Source organism: Chlorocebus sabaeus, chromosome 21 (genome assembly GCF_047675955.1).
Source record: "Chlorocebus sabaeus isolate Y175 chromosome 21, mChlSab1.0.hap1, whole genome shotgun sequence".
Lineage (NCBI taxonomy): Eukaryota > Metazoa > Chordata > Mammalia > Primates > Cercopithecidae > Chlorocebus > Chlorocebus sabaeus.
This window is the reverse complement of record NC_132924.1, coordinates 80,278,162-80,296,279: the sequence shown is the minus strand read 5'-3', so window position 1 is coordinate 80,296,279 and position 18,118 is coordinate 80,278,162. Positions and strand designations below refer to the sequence as shown.

Sequence of the window (18,118 nt, the reverse complement as noted above, 5' to 3'; positions counted from 1 at the left end):
AGGGTGGTTGAGCAGTGGAGGGCTCCTTCAGTAGCCAGTCCAGGAAAAATACTATTCTACAGGGAGAATGATTGTCCCACCAGATCACCTATTTCAATATTGAACAGTGTGAAATAACTTATGTTTTTCTCCTCTAGACCTCTGCTCTTCCAGGCAAGTGAACATGTAGCCAATAGTCCTGCACTGGGGGATGTGATTCCGTTCAGCATCATTATTCAGTTTTTGTTCACGAGAGCACCCACTGAGCTGAAATCTCCTTTCCAGGTAATAAAGTCAAGCCAGAACCATTTTGTGACTCTTCCCATTACCTATGTGAATCCTGAGCCCCTACTCACTGAATGATTCCTGGCCCTCTGCTGCTTTGTTTAGTTGTTGATGTCTGTCTTTGACAGTGAACAGATATTAGTAAAGGAAAACTCCCACTGCTCAGCATCTTCTTTCTCAGCAGTGCAAAAAATTACCTGATGCATCCAGAATTTACCTTTAATAATGACACAAGGCATTTGTGTTCATAAAGAATTTTTGATGGCAGCCCCATTTTCTTTGCCGACCCACCATCAACTGGCAAATCTAGAATGCTCCTTGGCAGTCAGAAAGGTGCACCAAGGCCTGTGCCCCTTCCCACTTCCCTTGGGCAGGTTTCGAGGCAGTTTCACCTTGGGAATCCTTGAGAATGCTTTCTGAACCAGCACTTGCTGCCATTGACTAAAGAATGTGTATGCACTCTCTAATTGTGTTTCAACCCTGCAGAGGGCAGAGTGGTCCCATGCACGCTTCTCTCAGTGGCTGGATGACCATCCATCTGAAAAGGACAGGCTCCTCCTCATCAGGTAAAGCCAGGTGCTCCAGGGGCACCCATCTGGGCTGGAAGCCCAAGGAGGGTGGGGATGCAGGAGAGGATGAAGGAGCAGTGCCTGGGGTTGTGCACATGTGACTGCACCTTCCGGTGGCAGGCCACTTCACTGCCTAGGCACAGGTGCTGGAGCAGCCAGCAGTTGGAAATGTTGGCCACAACATCTTTTGCTTTCTTTCACTCCATACCTTCATATCCCTGATGTGCAATCCTGTGTCCCATGCAACCCTAAGGACCATGCATTTCTACCTTTGAAAATCATCATCTGCTAGGAAAAGTTTTGCCCTAGCTCCACATCTTTTACTTCATTTTCGTGTGCTGCAGTTACTGAATTGGTGGAACACAGATGTGAGTGAACTTTTAAAAATACCCAAGCGCGAAACAGTTCTGAGGAGGAAACAAGAACAACCCAGCAGCCACCTGGATACCATGGCCCTCTAGTAGTGCCCCATGAGTGCATTTACATACATATGCATGTGCCCTCAAACAGATGTGCACACACCCCCATGTACCCCAACCATGCCCAGGGTGGGTGCTTTAACTGTCATACATGGCTTATTAAGCAACACTCTTCCCTGCAATTGCTCTCACCGTCACCAGAGATCTCTCTGCCACCAAACATTCCCATTCTTACCACTCTGTAGCTTTAGCTAGAGTTGACCACCATGTCCTTCTGTAAACTCATAAGCTGGGACTCAACACATTTTTACTGATGCTGAGCTCACATTTTATCAGCATGGTAGACCCTGGGCCAGGAACTGAGGATATGAAGTAAGCCGAGATACGGCCCTGTCCTCTCAGAGCTTGCGTTACACCACAGCCATCTGTTTCTGTTCTAACTTCTCTGGCCATTTTTTTTTTCTGCATCATTTGCTGAATTATCTTCTTCTAGCTATTCCTTAAATGCTATCATTTCCCATATTTTGTTCTTCTTATCCTCCCTCTGCCTTGGTTCCCAGGTGAGCTTATCTAGACCCGTGCCTCCAGTGCCCCTTCTATACTTAAGAGCCCCCAGGTCTGTGGCTGCCTATTGATGGGCCCTTGGCCCAGTAAACTTGCTCTCATCTGTAACCACCCACAGAAATCTCAACTCCAAAATGGTCAAAATAATTCTATTCTCTCAAACCTTCTCGTTCTCTTATACTCCCTATCTTGGTTGGGAGGTCACAATCACCTAACTGGCCAAGCTGGAAAACCTTTACGCCATCATTCAACTCCTCAGTCATCCTTATTCCTCAAACTCACTCCTGTTGTGCCTCTAAATGCTCTTGAAGTCATTCTCAACTCTCCCAGGGGATCCCAATTCTGTCGGTCTGGGCCCAGGACACCCAGTGGCCCTCTGTTGGCCTCAGTGCCAGGTGATGAGTTGGGTTCCCTAAAGCCAGAGCGGGGCTGACATGAGGAGGCGGTTCTAAGCCACGTGTGTGTACAAGAGTAATTTCCTCAGCTGGCAAAATTCCCAGTGCCCAGGCCTCTCACCCGCGCCTACCTCAAAATCCCTGGGGTAGGCCTGGTATCAGGATTTCTTTATAGCTCCCCAAGAAGGTCCAGGGTGCAGCCAGTGGCGTAGGTCATATTTCAGTTAGGATGAAAGACTGCTGAGGAAGCTGCGACAGGTCAGTTGGAAAATCAGCCTGTCAGCTTTGTTTCCAGAAGTGACCCTGAGCCCTCAAGCTTGGTGCCCACATCCTACATGAGCCACTAGCCCTCTGGGCATATATGTGGATAAAGATTAGCTCGGACTCTGCTGTTTTTCCTTGCTTATCATTCAGCTATGAACATCTGACACAGAAATGGGAGAGGTTACCAGCCCCCCGGTGAATGCTCCTGGTAAAATCTGCCCTCGGGAAAGGCTTTGGATTTGAGTGAGGAGTTTGGGCCTGGGGCTAACACAGGAATTTGCAATGTCCGTGTGGATTATTTTTCCTGAGTCCCAAAGGTTCACTTAGCTGCAGCACACTTGGTAATCTTAAAAAGAGGATTCAGTAAATTGAACATGGTTCATTGTTCTCATCTTAACAAATTGGTCATTTTTGTCGTCTTAACAAGTTGGAATGAGTTCATCCAAAACAGTTGTCCTGCTGTGGGTGCATCACAAATCTGTTTTCTTTTGCTTCTCTTTAAAAATGTCTCCTGAGTGATTTCATCAGCAGTGCTGTTGCTAAGCCTATATTTAGCAACTGAAAATCATGCTCAGAAATACTGTCATGCTTTTTTAAAAAGGCATACCCATCCCTCCACACATGGCTGACTCCAGAACCTTCATGCCCTTAGCAAAAAATCGAGCTCTCCTTCAGGGATTCAAAAAAATACTCTTGCTGCACCCCAGGCTCTTGGCAATGAGGGGACTTTTGTCCTAGAGAATGTTCTTTCTTATGTATTATTGCAAAACGATTTTGTTCTTGCATACTGAAGCACCACTGGATGAATTTCTTTCCCCTGTAGACAAACTGAGGGTGAGTATTGCTCTTTAAATGTCAGTAAATTTGTTTTAGCTTCTGGGGCAAACCTTGTTGTATACTCATCCTGTTCCTCCCAGCGTAATGTGTTAGGTTGTCATAAAATAGGGCAAATTGAGGATAGTGTAACTGCTGCTGCTGAGCAAATGGCAAATAGTGAACTATCCTGCCTTCCTGTTTTCTTCTGACACCAGATGCTTTCTGGAGCTTAAATGAATAGTAGTCAGGTTCATTTGAAAATCAGAGTAATGACTTACTCATGGGACCAAGTGGTGTAAGTGGGGGCAGTTGTATGTGTTCAGCCCGCATCAGGCAGGTGCTCCAGACACATGTGCTCCCTCAGATGCAGAGGCAGCCACCTGACTTATCCCTGTGGGTCTGTAACTGTTGAATGTGTTTTCAATAAAGATAGAGTTTTTGATGCAAAGATTTCTTAAGCTCTGTAACAGTGGTGGGGTTGGCCTCAAATCCATTTACTCTGGATATTTGCCATGGAGAGCAACTCTTCTTCTTATGGCCCTCTTTGAGTAGAAGTCCACTTTTATGATGGCAAAAATGTTCACAGACATTATTAGCCTAGTGGTACTTTTATCTACACCATCAGAGAATGCTTGGTGCCATGTGCATCCTTGGATCTCTTGCCTTCTCACCGTGGTCCAGGGTCCACAGTCTGGAAGCCATTCCCTCAGCTCTTCTGTATTTCTGCAGAACTCCCAAGATCTCCATTGATGGAGGGTAATGTTTCTCCTCCGGGTACCCTTATGTCACTAGCTACCTATCAGTTCTGTGAACGGAGTACCTGAGATAGGACCAAGAGGGAGGACAGAACCAGGGAAAAGCCTGGGCTTAACTGCTTATTGAGGCATGTAGTGTATCTTTACGTCATCTACGCATTTCAGTACTTACTAATCACACTGAATATTTAAATGCCTGACAAAAATCAGTGTTGTTCTCCATGAAAACCTCCACTTGGCTAGTTTTTGTCACATTGAGCAGTGTTGCCATGTTACCACAAACCATTCCTCTACTAATCGTGTTTTGTTTTTTCCCCAATAAGGATAACCTCAATAATCTACTTATTTTGGTTACAAACCAGAGTTAAGACTGTTACATAATGCTTGGCCTGACTTCCAAGAAAGCTAATGTTTTGCTTAAGCAAATGAAGTAATTTAATAAGTACTCGAAAATCTTGCTCTAATTTCATGTGGGAGGGCAGCTTCATCTTTTTTTCCCCATACTTCTGATGGTGTTCTTGATGACTACCCAAAAGTCTAACCACTCATTTCTGATCTTTCTTCTACATATTGTGTAATTTATGTGATGTCTTATCCTTTTAAATGCCAATGAAACTACGTTGATTTTTGTACATCAAATATATCTAATCCATTCACTGTGAAATGATTATAGATCCTGTGAATATAAACACTTCTTAGACACTGATACATACATCTCACTGTCTTAAAGACGGATGAGCTCGCCTGTAATCCCAGCACTTTGGGAGGCCGAGACGGGCGGATCACGAGGTCAGATCAAGACCATCCTGGCTAACACGGTGAAACCCCGTCTCTACTAAAAAATACAAAAAACTAGCCGGGCGAGGTGGCGGGTGCCTGTAGTCCCAGCTACTAGGGAGGCTGAGGCAGAAGAATGGCGTGAACCCAGGAGGCGGAGCTTGCAGTGAGCTGAGATCTGGCCACTGCACTCCAGCCTGGGTGACAGAGCGAGACTCCGTCTCAAAAAAAAAAAAAAAGACGGATGAGCTCTTGCGGATTTCTTTACTGTATATGATTCTGTAGGGACTGCATTTAGGGAGTGGTGACAATTTCCAGGATGGCAAACCAACTAGAAGCATATTACTAAAAGCAGCAAGTTTTTTTCATAGACAAGTATCTCCATTAAGGGTCAGCTCTGAGTTGAACTAAGGCATCTCACAAAACATTGTTCTCTAAGAGCACTAAATTCCATCTTGCATGCCAGTTGAGAGTGGTATGTTGGCTAGGACTTGAAACTGGGTATGTGAGCTGAGTAATGGTATGAACTTACATCTTTTTTAAAACAGGTACACTTCTTCAGTAAGGGCTTGCCCAGCCCTCCACATACCTGATTTAAAGTACTCCTGCCCTGACCAGAGCATGGAGCCAGCCTTCAGGGATTCCAAAATGCCGGATCCTACTAAGTCAAGGCTGTTGATACAGAAGTTAGATAGTTTCACAAACCTGTGTGACTCCAAGGTGGTTTGCATTCTTTACTGCTGCCTGGAGTTAAGAAAGGCTTTTCTTAAAAGGGAGCATTTGAAGCTGAGTCCTAAGAGAGAAAGAGCTGCGCAAGAAAGCAAGCAAGGAAGGGTATTCTAAGGACAGGAAGATAATGTGCAAAGGGCTAAGAGAATGTGGCTCTTTAACTGAAACATTCAAGTATGGCCAAAGATAAACAGGCCCTTTGGCACACCCTACTTTATTAGGCAGAGACAGCTTTATTTCAGTGTAATATATGAACAGATACCCTTGATCTTTCCCTAGGTGGGCAGTCAGGTTGGGCTATACAAATGGGGCAAACATGCTTTGCACATTAATTGGTAACACAAAAATGGAAACTAATGATTTGAGAATTTTAGGCCACATCAAGCTATCTAAAACCTAGCAGTAGCATAGAAAGGGCTGGGAGCAGCTTGATGAAGAAGCTGGTATTCAGTTGGGTTGAGTCTAGGAACTGACCAGAGCATGCAGCCAGCCTTCAGGGATTCCAAAATGCTGAACCCTGCTAAGTCAAGACTGTTGATACAGAAGTCAGACCTTTCCACATTCCCTATAAAGAATAGGGCATGGCGGCCGGGCGCGGTGGCTCAAGCCTGTAATCCCAGCACTTTGGGAGGCCGAGACGGGCGGATCACGAGGTCAGGAGATCGAGACTATCCTGGCTTATACGGTGAAACCCCGTCTCTACTACAAAATACAAAAAACTAGCCGGGCGAGGTGGCGGGTGCCTGTAGTCCCAGCTACTCGGGAGGCTGAGGCAGGAGAATGGCGTGAACCCGGGAGGCAGAGCTTGCAGTGAGCCGAGATCCGGCCACTGCACTCCAGCCTGGGCGACAGAGCAAGACTCTGTCTCAAAAAAAAAAAAAAAAAAAAAAGAATAGGGCATGGCAAGTGCTGTAATACTTCAGGGAGAGACCTCTTGCTATAATATGGAAGACTGACCAGAACAGGGGAGAAATAGCACCAGGATGATCACCACCTAAGAGGCTATAGCAATCATTAGGGCACAAGATAGCAAGGGTTCAAAGTGAAGCAAAGGGGAGAGGAGGGACTGGATGTGGAAATGTGTGTAGCAAATTAATAGGATTTGGTAACTGTTTAGGTGTAGGAGGGGAAAATAACTTAGAGACCTTAAGTTGATGGTGCCCTTTGTTGAAATAAGGTAAGGCAGGCTGAATGCTGCCCGTTTTTTGACAAGTGAGTTGGAGGGCTACCTGGAAGCAAGTCAGATAAAACTGTCCAGAGGACAGGAAGAAGCAAAGATCAGGAGGGGGAGGTCAGGGCTGGAACTTAAGAGATTTGAAATCCCTTTACGTGGACAGTGGCTGGTGGGATGGAAGGGCACTACAAACTGATGAGTGATAGCCAGACTCTGGGGAAGGGTATTCCCCATAATTCAATGAAAAATCTTGAACAAACCCAATTAGATTAGTATTTTCAGTATTTGAGAGCAAAAAGAAAACCACTTAAGAATTAAGTGCTATTGTGTGTGAAATGAGTAATGGTATTAACTTATATCTTTATATAAATGCTTCCATCTCAAACTGAAATTTTGAAGAAAATGTAATTATGACAAAAATGTGTTTGTGTATCTGGTACTTAAACAGACCAATAATTAAAAATTAATCTTGTAGCCATTCTTTTTAGCTCCACTTAAACAGATGATCTGGTTCAGGGACTAATGAACTTTTTCTGTAAAAGAAGGGTCAGATATATTTCAGACTTTGCAGGCCACATGGTCTCTGCCTCAACTATTCAACTCTGCCATTGTGTGAAAGCAGCCACAGACAATATATAAATGAACAAGCATGAGGCTAGATTCAGCCTGCAGGCAGTTTGCTAACCCCCAGCCTAATCCATGAGAACACCATAATCATAAATAATGGAATGGTACCACATTCCCTTGATTAAATTCAGACTGCCTCCCAATCATATATTTTGCCAATAACTACAGTCCAAGAGCATTTATTCTAGTTGTTGGTTGTTCATAGTTTATCAAATAACAGGAATATAATGCATCTACTGGTGTTACCAAATGTGTCAAAGGGCCCCATCCCCCTGTACTCTTGAGCATGCCTTTCAGAGGCACAGGATGCCCCTTGTGAGCTCTGGGAGTAGGCACAAGTGCCTATTCCGTTGCAGGCGTCTTCGGTAGGGAAGCAGGGAAGAGGGAAATTGAGAACATATTTACACAGCCAGAGGGCTCTGAGTACATGACTAGACCACTAAGAACAATGCAGACTGAAAACATGGTTATAGTTTTTCACACTAAACATAGTCACTGTAGTAACAGTACCAGTAAATGAGTGAAGGCTGTTGGCTTGAGAAACTGAGCATTAACAGTTCCAGAAGTGAGCTTATTAATAATTTTTATATATTGGTAACCCCTAATCTGTTTTATGTGATTTATGTCATATTTTGACATTGTTTTCATTTTGGTTTTCAGGGGAGCCCTGGAAGCTTACGTTCAATCAGTGAGAAGTAGAGAAGGCAAAGAATTTGCGCCAGTTTATCCCATAATGGTTCAGCTGCTTCAGAAGGCTATGTCTGCTCTTCAGTAACAATATGAAAGCTTTGTTGATCTCCACTTTGTGCTAACCCATTCATAGTTGGCAGTTAACACATACTCCAAAAGACAGCTACTATCTACTATTTTAAGAATGTAATTGATTGTTCTGTATTTCCTATCAACCTTTATTTACCTCTTTAGCACTTATACTTTAGCATAAAAATGTCGAGTCATCACCTTTTAATTCCATGGACCTGATTTTTCCAGAAAGATGTTTTCCTCTTTCAGATTTTTGTACAAGGCTAAAATTTCTTTTCCATCCATAACCGAGTCCTCCTATGGGTACATAAACCCAAAGTCCCCACTTCTTTTAAAAGGATATGAACACGTTATATAATGCGTACGCTGCTTCCCCCAACCCTGCCTTCTTCATTAAATAAGCATGTAGCTCAGTGGTTTCCAAATTTGGCTGCACATTCATATCACCAGAGGAGTTTTTAAAAATCCTGATGCCCAACTTGCACTCTAATTAATTAACATGTCTGGGAGTGGGAGCCTGACACCAGTATTTAAAAAAAAAAAAAAAAAAAAAAAATCCCCAAAATGATTCCAATAGACAACAAAGTTGAGGAACCACTGGCACATCCCAAAGCTAAGATACAGGGTTAAATGGCCTTGTTTAAGTATTTCATACTCTATCTTTAAATAAAGCAAGGCTTTTGTTGCACTTTGTCATATCATCATTAAAAGCAGACCTTTGGGCTGTTTAACCTTGTAACAAAGATACCATGTGAAAAATAAAAATTTCTATAGCGATTCTCTATAACTGGTAGATAATCCAAGTCCTTATTTTCTGATGGCTCTTGTTCCGCTGTTAACATTTTTGTTTTTAATTTTTAAAATCCCATCAGCAGCCTCCTAATTAGCAGTGTTAGGAATCTGCCTTATGTTTTCCATCTCCTGAACCTGTTATTCTGAGAACTCATAAATAAAATTCAGCCAAGATTAATCAGTAAATGTCAGAGATAAGCAACTTTTTTTTTCCATTTATTTGAAATAATATACAAGAATATAGTGTGCAAAATTTAGGGGCAACATCATGAAGTGTAATGAACTGAAATCAATTTTACAGCTGTGATTCCTAACCAGAAACACCACTTGGTAAGTAACATGAAAAGCCATGATTGTAGCTCAGAGCAAAAGCAGCTGTATTGCCAATGTATTTGCTCTAATTTTAGACAGTTGGAGGAAATTAAAGTGCAAGTGTTGCACTGCAATAAGTGCAAAGTCTGCCCCCACCATAAAGATTATGATGACAAAATATATTTAAGATACATGGCTGAGGAGATATAGAACACGAAGTTAAAAAATACAATGGTGTTGACTGTTAATAGCACCATTACAGTGACTATATCCCAATGCTATTAACTAACTTTACCTTGGCCTGGGCTAGGTCTCCATTGGAAATAATGGATGGCTGCTGCCACCTGGTGCATCAACTCAGCATGCCATGGTAACTGCAGCAGGTGGCTCTTAGGCTGGGACACCAACACCAGCCACCTGCCACATGTTCTGGTAGCCTCTTGGCACTGACCAGACTAGGAGCGCCCATGTTTGGCACAGATGCTGAGCCATGTGGTGGTTACTCAAAGAAAGGCCGACTCCCAGCTTCTGCTTCATTCCATCATGTGTACAATACAGATTAATAAGCAGTAAGGAGCCAATGTATAAACAGCAGTTACATACTTTTTAAATTCCCCTTTCGTACAATTTAAAATAAAACATGTATACACTTTTCCTCTCTTTCTACTGTACTTTAGCACCACAGGATATCAATTTTCAAGCCTATATTACCTGATAGACATATATGAAGTTTGGAAGAAAAATAAGGCAATTTGGTTTAAAATGTTGATAGTTTTAGCTTAATGCTCTAATGGAGAAAGCAAATCCTCACTCATATTATTAAATCATTTCAAGACTCAATGCTATCAGTATCTTATGGTCACACGAATTGAGGACAAATGGTGAGACCTTGATCTTCTTAAGTCTTTCCATCAAGAGTCAATGTATATGCAAATATAGACTAAGAACATAAGCATCCTGGTTTAATGTTGTTGTGAGCCCTGTGGAAATAAAAAACTCAGTGAATGTTTACAAATCAATACATAGTAACCCTATATATGAAAGCTAAGATGTATAAGATGTTTATAAATTTACTGTTAGAAAATACTGCTTCTTAAAGGTGATTTTAAAAAGCTAGCTGTTATCTGATGGCTCAAGCATCCAGAAAATGTATGCAATCATAAGACATTGACTAGGATGAACAGAAAAGGATACAGGCAAAGTCCTAACACATGAAATTCTAAATTAACCAAGAACTTCCAAAACTCAGTTCAGTCACCTCTCTCGTCTTGACTACTGACCACTATTTTTAAAGAAATTCTTGAAAAATTTAAACAGATGTGACCTGCATGTTACTAAGAAACAGGCACAAGTACACAGAGTGAATTTAAAGTATCTTTGGCCAGCTCTCCTACTATAAACTACTGATATCTTCCCTTCATTTTTTAATGATATTTCAAATTGACCCCACTGTATCACACGCAATTTTCTTGCAATTAATATAAAAACACTGAACCTAAAAGATGCTAGTTTAGTAATGGAAAAGTTGTAAGAAACAAGTCTATCCAAGATACCTTATCATACAGACTTATTGGCCACCCTTCCTGGGCCTTTCTATTTCTTCTCCCCCTCTAAATTTTTCAATCTAGAAATTCTGTGCCAATGGCACAAGTCCCCATGAGTGGTAGCTAACATTCCCCCAACGCCTCCAGCCTCGTTGGTCCCTCACCAATTAAGGAAAAGCTGTTGCGACATACGAAAAATTAGAGAAACTTTCTACTGTGATATTAATGGATTAATAATGCTTATCTTTCAACTCAACTAGAAATACTGTATTCCAAAATTATTTTTCCAACCAATGTTTAGAACAAACATTCTTTTTAAAGTTTGCCTGAGATTTCGACTTTCCATGCTAAGACAGTAAATGACACTTGAGGAAAGGCAGTCTTTATATGATGATGCGAAAACATTAGGTTTTGAAGTATAAAAATGCTAGAGATAACATCAACACAACCTCTTAAAGGTTGTAACAACTGCTCCAACATGCCAATACACCTGCAGGGACGAGGCAAGATAATTTTAAACACTATTTATTGAAACATACTGAATTGGTTCTTTTCCTCTTCCAACAGTCAGGATTTAAACGTTTCTGTTCTTCAGCCAAAGCCTTTGCTTCTAATGTGTACATTCTTCTCTCTTCATTCTTCATTTTCTTCCACCTGTCACCAAGGATCACACTTATGGCTCTGTAAAATAAATATTTACACAATGCTGAAGGTACACATTTTTCATAAATCTCATGTCAAGTGCTGCTACTTCAGGAGAAAAATGTGAAGTTAAAAAATGAAAATCTTGTCTATCACAGAGATGGGAAAAGGTCAAGGCCATAATACTCATTTCCAGTAAAATCTCGAGTCAAATAGTCCATTGTGCCGTATCAGCAGCATAAAGTACTCAACTTGTACTAAAAGCTAATCTCACTCTCTATTTGTGCCCGTAACCTATCAAATAGTTTTGATACAGTGTAAGAGTAGAGTTAACTATGCGTGCCTTACTATTTCTCTCAAGAGAAAACCAAATAAATAAACCTTTAGGCAATATATTTTATTACTTGAGAAAACTGGATAAACTCAAAATGGTAAGAAGTTGAACTGATAGAATACATCATGACTAAAATTAGAAGCTATTTTCTCCTGTTTGTTACTCTGCTATGAAACCTAAAACAGTCTCAACTAGGGCATACAGATGTAAACCACCTTCCTTCTACAAAGACCTTTTAACCATTCACTTCATGACACCCATATAAGTAAGACATAAGGTCCTGGAAATTTTGCACAAAGCACATTGATTTTTTTTTTTTTTTTTTTTTTAAAGAGTCTTGCTCTGTCGCCCAGGCTGGAATGCAATGGCGCCATCTCGGCTCACTGCAAGCTCCGCCTCCCGGGTTCCTGCCATTCTCCTGCCTCAGCCTCCCCAGTAGCTGGGACTACAGGTGCCCGCCACCACGCCCGGCGAATTTTTTTTGTATTTTTAGTAGAGACGGGGTTTCACCATGTCAGCCAGGATGGTCTCGATCTCCTGACCTCGTGATCTGCCTGTCTCAGCCTCCCAAAGTGCTGGGATTACAGGCGTCAAGTGATTTTTATACTGACTAATATGGAAGCCAAAGCAACAGGCATTTGTGCCTTCGAACAGTAATAAACCACAGAAGCTCTCCTACAAGTGTATTTGTCTTTTTATCCAATAAGTTAATGCAGTTAAACATTGTGCTGCATTTTCCTTTATTATAAACCAATTTTGGGGCTGGATGTTGTGACTCATGCCTGTAATCCCAGCACTTCTGGAGGCCAAGGCAGGCAGATCACTTGAGGCCACGAGTTCAAAACCAGCCTCGCCGACATGGTGAAACCCCATCACCCCTCTCCACTATTTGCCAGGTGTGATGGCACATGCCTGTAACCACAGCTACTGGGGAGGCTGAGGCACTAGAATCGCTTGAACCCAGGAGGCAGAGGTTGCACTGAGCCGAGATCCCACCATTGCACTCCAGCCTGGGGAACGGAACGAGACTCTCTCAAAAATAAATAATAAAATGAAAATCAATTTGTATATTCCATTTGCAGAACCCATTAAAACAAAACTTCTAGTCTTGGGTTAAAGGTACCATATAATGGTTGACACATTTAAACAAAGCAATACATATTCACACCATCTCAGTCATCCACAGTAAGAAAGAATATGAGATGTTTTTGAAGGGGCCGGCACTGGGAAACAAATTTATTCTTTTAAGTTAAAAGATAACAGGTAATGAAATGTACACAATGCTACAGACTATACGCTGTATTCCCTAACAACTATAAAATACACACATCTAAAGATTATTTCTGCAGTGAATGTTACATCCAGATGGACATTTATAGCAACTTAAAATGAGCTACATATCTCTGACCTATTCTAATCTCCATTCCCTCAGAATTTGCCTCCAAATGAGAATTTATTCACTGAATTAAGGCAGCTTTATTAGAGACAGGGAAAAATCCATTTTCAAAATTATGTATGACTTATCTCATTCGGTTTAGAGAGAGGTGACATCTGATGGCCCTCAGTGTTAGATGATTACCAGTATACCACATGGCAGCAATGCTAAAATGCAAAGAAAATATTAATTTGGCTGGGCACGATGGCTCACATCTTTAATCCCAGCACTTTGGGAGGCAGAGGCGGGCAGATCACCTGAGGTCAGGAGTTCGAGACCAGCCTAGCCAACAAGATGAAACCCCATCTCTACTAAACTACAAAAAATTAGGTGTGGTGGTGCATGCCTGTAGTCCAAGCTACTTGGGAGGCTGAGGCAGGAGAATCACTTGAACCTAGGAGGCAGTGGTTGCAATAAGCTGAGATCATACCACTGCACTACAGCCTGGGTGACAGAGCAAGATTCCCTCTCAAAAAAAAAAAAATTTATGAGCAATAAAGGATATAACCTGATTTAGAGATTCTATAAAAAGATCAGAAAACAAAACACCTAAAGATAAAATGAGATTTACACTTCTTATCATCAGGATAGTCCAGTCCCCCAGGATTGTAAATAAATACAGAATGCATCCCAGCTGACATTCTCAACTACTGGCAGGGAAGAGAATAGGGACGTGAATCCTGTTTCTAGAAGTCAAACGATATGTTTAATGATACCAGAAATATACAAAAAGAGAAATGCAGCATGTACCTGTCACTAAATCCGAGGCCATTTTCTCAAAAATTGAACAAGGGGAAAGGTACAAATTATTCTTAAAATGTCCTTAAAGCCTAAAAGTCACAGAGAAGTAGACTTCCAAACTAATTTTTTAAAAAAATACAGTTAAACCCACCCTTTTTACTGAAGAAATGGATTACAACTTAGATTAATTGCCAAAAGTCACACAAATGACAGATCCAAGAGTTAAAAAATTTCAATAGTATTAAAAAGTCTCTTAGGGCTGGGCCCAGTGGCTCATGCCTGTAATCCCAGCATTTTAGGAGGCCAAGGTAAGCGGATCACTTGAGCTCAAGAGTTCGAGACCAGCCTGGCCAACACAGTGAAACCCCGTATCTACTAAAAATGCGAAAAATTAGCTGGGTGTAGTGGCACATGCCCATAATCCCAGCTACTCGGGTGGCTGAGGCAGGAGAATCGCTTGAAACCACGAGGCAGAGGTTGCAGTGAACCAAGATCCAGCCACTATACTCTAGCCTGGATGACAGTGAGACTCCGCCTCAAAACAAACAAACAAAGGCTCTTTAGAATTCTTGACTCGTAATTCCACACTTACATATCTTAAGGAATAAGGAACTAGGACAAAGCTATTCATTACTGTGTTACATCTGACGTTTCTCATGATATCAAGATAAAGGAAACGGTAGTTCTGATCCTCAGGATACAAAGACTGGAAGAAGACAGCTTTATTAATATATGGAGAATCTGACTGGTATGAGAGGGATTCAGTAGTACAGGAATTGGAGATGAATAAGGGTACAGGCAACAGCGAAGGAAGGACTTGAGTTGATTTGTGTTCCCAGCTTCCACTGAGGACAGCTCTTAAGTTCAGCCTTTTGACAACTCTGGCAACTTGCTACAAATTGCCAGTTCCCCGTACAATCCATAGTTGACTTAGGTGAAAAGCTGTTCTATAAAGATACAACTATCAATTATTAGACCTGTGTCCTGTAACAGGTAAATAAGATGATTTTAAAAGGTAGATCCTGCACTTTGGGCGGCAGGCAGATCGCTTGTACCCAGGAGTTTGAGAACAGCCTGGGCAACATGGCACAACCCCATCTCTACAAAAAATACAAAAATTAGCTGGGTGTGGTGGCATGTGCCTGTAATCCCAGCCATTCAGGAAGCTGAGGTAGGAGGATTAATGGAGCCTGGGAGATAGAGGCTACAGTGAGTCACACCGCTGTACTCCAGCCTGGGCTACAGCACAAATAATAAAAGGTAGATCCTTACTACTAAGGTAGGTAACCTAATTGTCTAGGTATTATAAAATAATTACATATAACCCTAAAAATTCCACTTAAACTTCTTAAAGTCAACCTGGCCGGGCACGGTGGCTCACGCCTGTAATCACAGCACTTTGGGAAGCCGAGGCAGGTGGTTCACCTGAGGTCAGGAGTTCGAGATCAGCCTGGCCAACATGGTGAAACCCTGTCTCTACTAAAAATAAAATTAGCCAGGTGTGGTGGTGGGCACCTGTAGTCCCAGCTACTTGGGAGGCTGAGGCAGGAGAATTGCTTGAACCTGGAAGGCTGAGGTTGCAGTGAGCCGAGATTGTACTACTGCACTCTGGCCTGGGTGACAGAGCAAGACTCCATCTCAAAAAAAAAAAAAAAGTCAACCTATGAGTTGAATAAAAGCTATTAAAGAATAAGTTTACTTAACTATTCCAGTTACTATGAACCATATTGAAGTATTACTCATTTATTATAATCAGAATTATCACTATTTTTACCTGTTATCTTTCCCTGGATACATCTGAGTATATTCAACTCTGTATTTTTTGGCAAAAAGCATGAAGGCATTCATTGGTCTTTTGCACTTATTAGGAGAAGTGGCACTCACAGTCCCTGAGCTGTGGTTTTTAACAGCTTTAGCATACAAAGAATTGGAAGAGAGCTGTGATGATCCAGGTGAGCCACAGTTTTTACTGAATCCAGATCTTGCAAAGTCTTGACCACCAGGTCCTCCACAAGACAAAGATGCACGACGCTGGCGAGCCATACTACTTAACACATAAACTGCGGAAGAATCCATAGGTGTGAAGTCATAGCTATAAAATTAAAAAAAAATAAGATTTTAATTCAATTTAGAATTCTGATTTCTAAAATGCAGGTTTAAAAAAAAAAAAAACCCTTAACATGATTGGAAATTTCAGTGCATATCCCCCTGTATCATGTTACCAACACTAACAACTTTTGCCACTGATAAATTGCTTATAAAATGAAATCTGTGTATGTGCCAACTAAAATTAATTTCTTTAAAAAAACCTCTGTAGATAATACAAAAGCTTAAAAAAGACTTTGAACCTCCCAAAGGAATGTTATAATCAGCATACTTTATTCATAGCAAGTAACTCCTCCAAATCCTACACAACCCACTTATTTTTATTTTAAATTCATTTCTGGACAAATGTGACAATACGATTTCTTGGCCTATAGGCACCCAGACCTAGAAAATTAAAATGGAGTGGCAGGCAACATATCAGGTCTAAGGACTAAATACTACAGAAAACAAAAGGTTGGGAAAGGGCAATGAAAAGCTGTATTTTAAATGTGGCTAAAAGAACTTAAGGCCAGGCCTGGTGGCTCACGTCTATAATCCCAACAGTTTGGGAGGCTGAGGTGGGTGGATCACCTGAGGTCAGGAGTTTAAGACCAGCCTGGGCAACATGGTGAAACCCCATCTCTACTAAAAATACAAAAATCAGCTGGGCGCGGCAGCACATGCCTGTGATCCCAGCTATTCAGGTGGCCGAGGCAGGAGAATCGCTTGAACCTGGGAGGCAGATCACGCCACTGCACTCCAGCCTGGGCAACAGAGTGAGACTCCGTCTAAAAAAAAAAAATCAAAAATAAATAAATAATTAAAGGAACTTAAAATGCCCAGTAATCTGGGTCATTTGTTTAGGTAGAGAGAGCCATACATACATCACTCTCCTGAAAGGCCATCCATGAACTATAACATAGCCTAATAACATAAAAAAGTTCATTGTAAAAACCCGCCTTTGTCAGGAAAGGCCACATTTTGTTCTGTATGTTCAGTTTACATAGACATGGAAATAAGCTAAAGAATTCTCTTGTTCCAGCATTAACTCTTTCTGCCTATAGTACTTTTCTGTCTTCTTGGCAGGAAACCTTTTATTCAGCTTCTAATCTCAACTTAGCTCCTACTTGCTTCTCTGAAACAGAAATTCCGGTAATACATCAAAATAGGTTAACATTAGCTACAGGAATACCATCTGCCTAAAGGTAAAACATGAGATTACAAAATTCTAAAGATAGATGGAAACAGCCAAAGGAATGAGGGTGGTCCATGCCACTGACTACACACAGTAAATGACTTTTACCAATTATCAAGTACATGATGTCTTTTTTCTGAAAGTATTGCATGAAATAAATGTACTTAAACTATGACTCCAAAATTACCTAATGAATGCTTAGCAATCAGTATTATGTCAGGAAAACAATGTCTGCTTTCTAGGTTTGCAGTTTTTGTAAGGTATCTTCAGCCTCTCCCATACATAATTTAGGAAAATAGCAAACTTCAGCACTGACACAAAATTACCCATCTCTACTGATGGAAAATGATTACAACTTAAAATACCAAAAGATACTGGGTAAGCTAATTACTAAAATTTGAAAATTCCACCATCTAGTGGCACAAATATAACTATCATCTACTTCCATTACAGATACAACTTAAATCAGTTTTAAATATTCAGTCACAAAATTCAATGACTATTACTGTAGCAGTAATGACATAGAGTATCTTTAAAAATAGCTTCATCTTTTGCTCTACTACCTTAGGTAAGCATTCACTCTCTTCACTAAAGCACCTGTACCCAAATGTGCCTTTCACAGCTCTACTTTGTGTACATGCCATTCCCTAAGCTTAGAATGCCCATTCCCACTTCACTGTCTGATCACTAGTCTTAATGGCAAACTCCACAATAATGTACTGCCTATTAACCATGTCACAGATATTAACTTATTTAATCCTTCCAATATTATCCCCATGTTACAGATTTTTTTTAAAGGAGCCATAGAAATATTAATTTACTCAAGCTTCCATAGCAAATCAATTGCAAAGCCAGGATTTGAATCCAAGCAGTCCAGATCAAGCTCACGTTCCTAACAGGCTACGCTGCCTCTCAATCAGCAT

The 18,118-nt window shown here is 41.2% G+C and overlaps 2 protein-coding genes across 4 annotated transcripts in view; one reads left to right on the top strand and one right to left on the bottom strand.

The window, feature by feature from the left end:
* COG5 (component of oligomeric golgi complex 5) overlaps positions 1-9,093 on the top strand; it is a 370,641-nt gene extending 361,548 nt beyond the window's left edge. Inside the window, exons 20-22 of the mRNA XM_073009243.1 lie at positions 138-264; positions 751-830; positions 8,014-9,093. Of these exons, the coding sequence (XP_072865344.1) occupies positions 138-264; positions 751-830; positions 8,014-8,128 (322 nt within the window). The 3' untranslated portion in view covers positions 8,129-9,093. The remainder of the gene's footprint in view (positions 1-137; positions 265-750; positions 831-8,013) is intronic.
* Positions 9,094-9,095: 2 nt separating this feature from the next.
* Positions 9,096-18,118, bottom strand: part of HBP1 (HMG-box transcription factor 1) — a 33,385-nt gene continuing 24,362 nt past the window's right edge. For all 3 annotated transcript variants that reach the window (XM_007982538.3, XM_007982539.3, XM_007982540.3), the window contains exons 9-11: positions 15,690-16,007; positions 11,303-11,444; positions 9,096-10,199 (exon numbers count right to left, since the gene is read on the bottom strand). In XM_007982538.3, the coding sequence (XP_007980729.2) occupies positions 10,182-10,199; positions 11,303-11,444; positions 15,690-16,007 (478 nt within the window). In that variant the 3' untranslated portion in view covers positions 9,096-10,181. The remainder of the gene's footprint in view (positions 10,200-11,302; positions 11,445-15,689; positions 16,008-18,118) is intronic.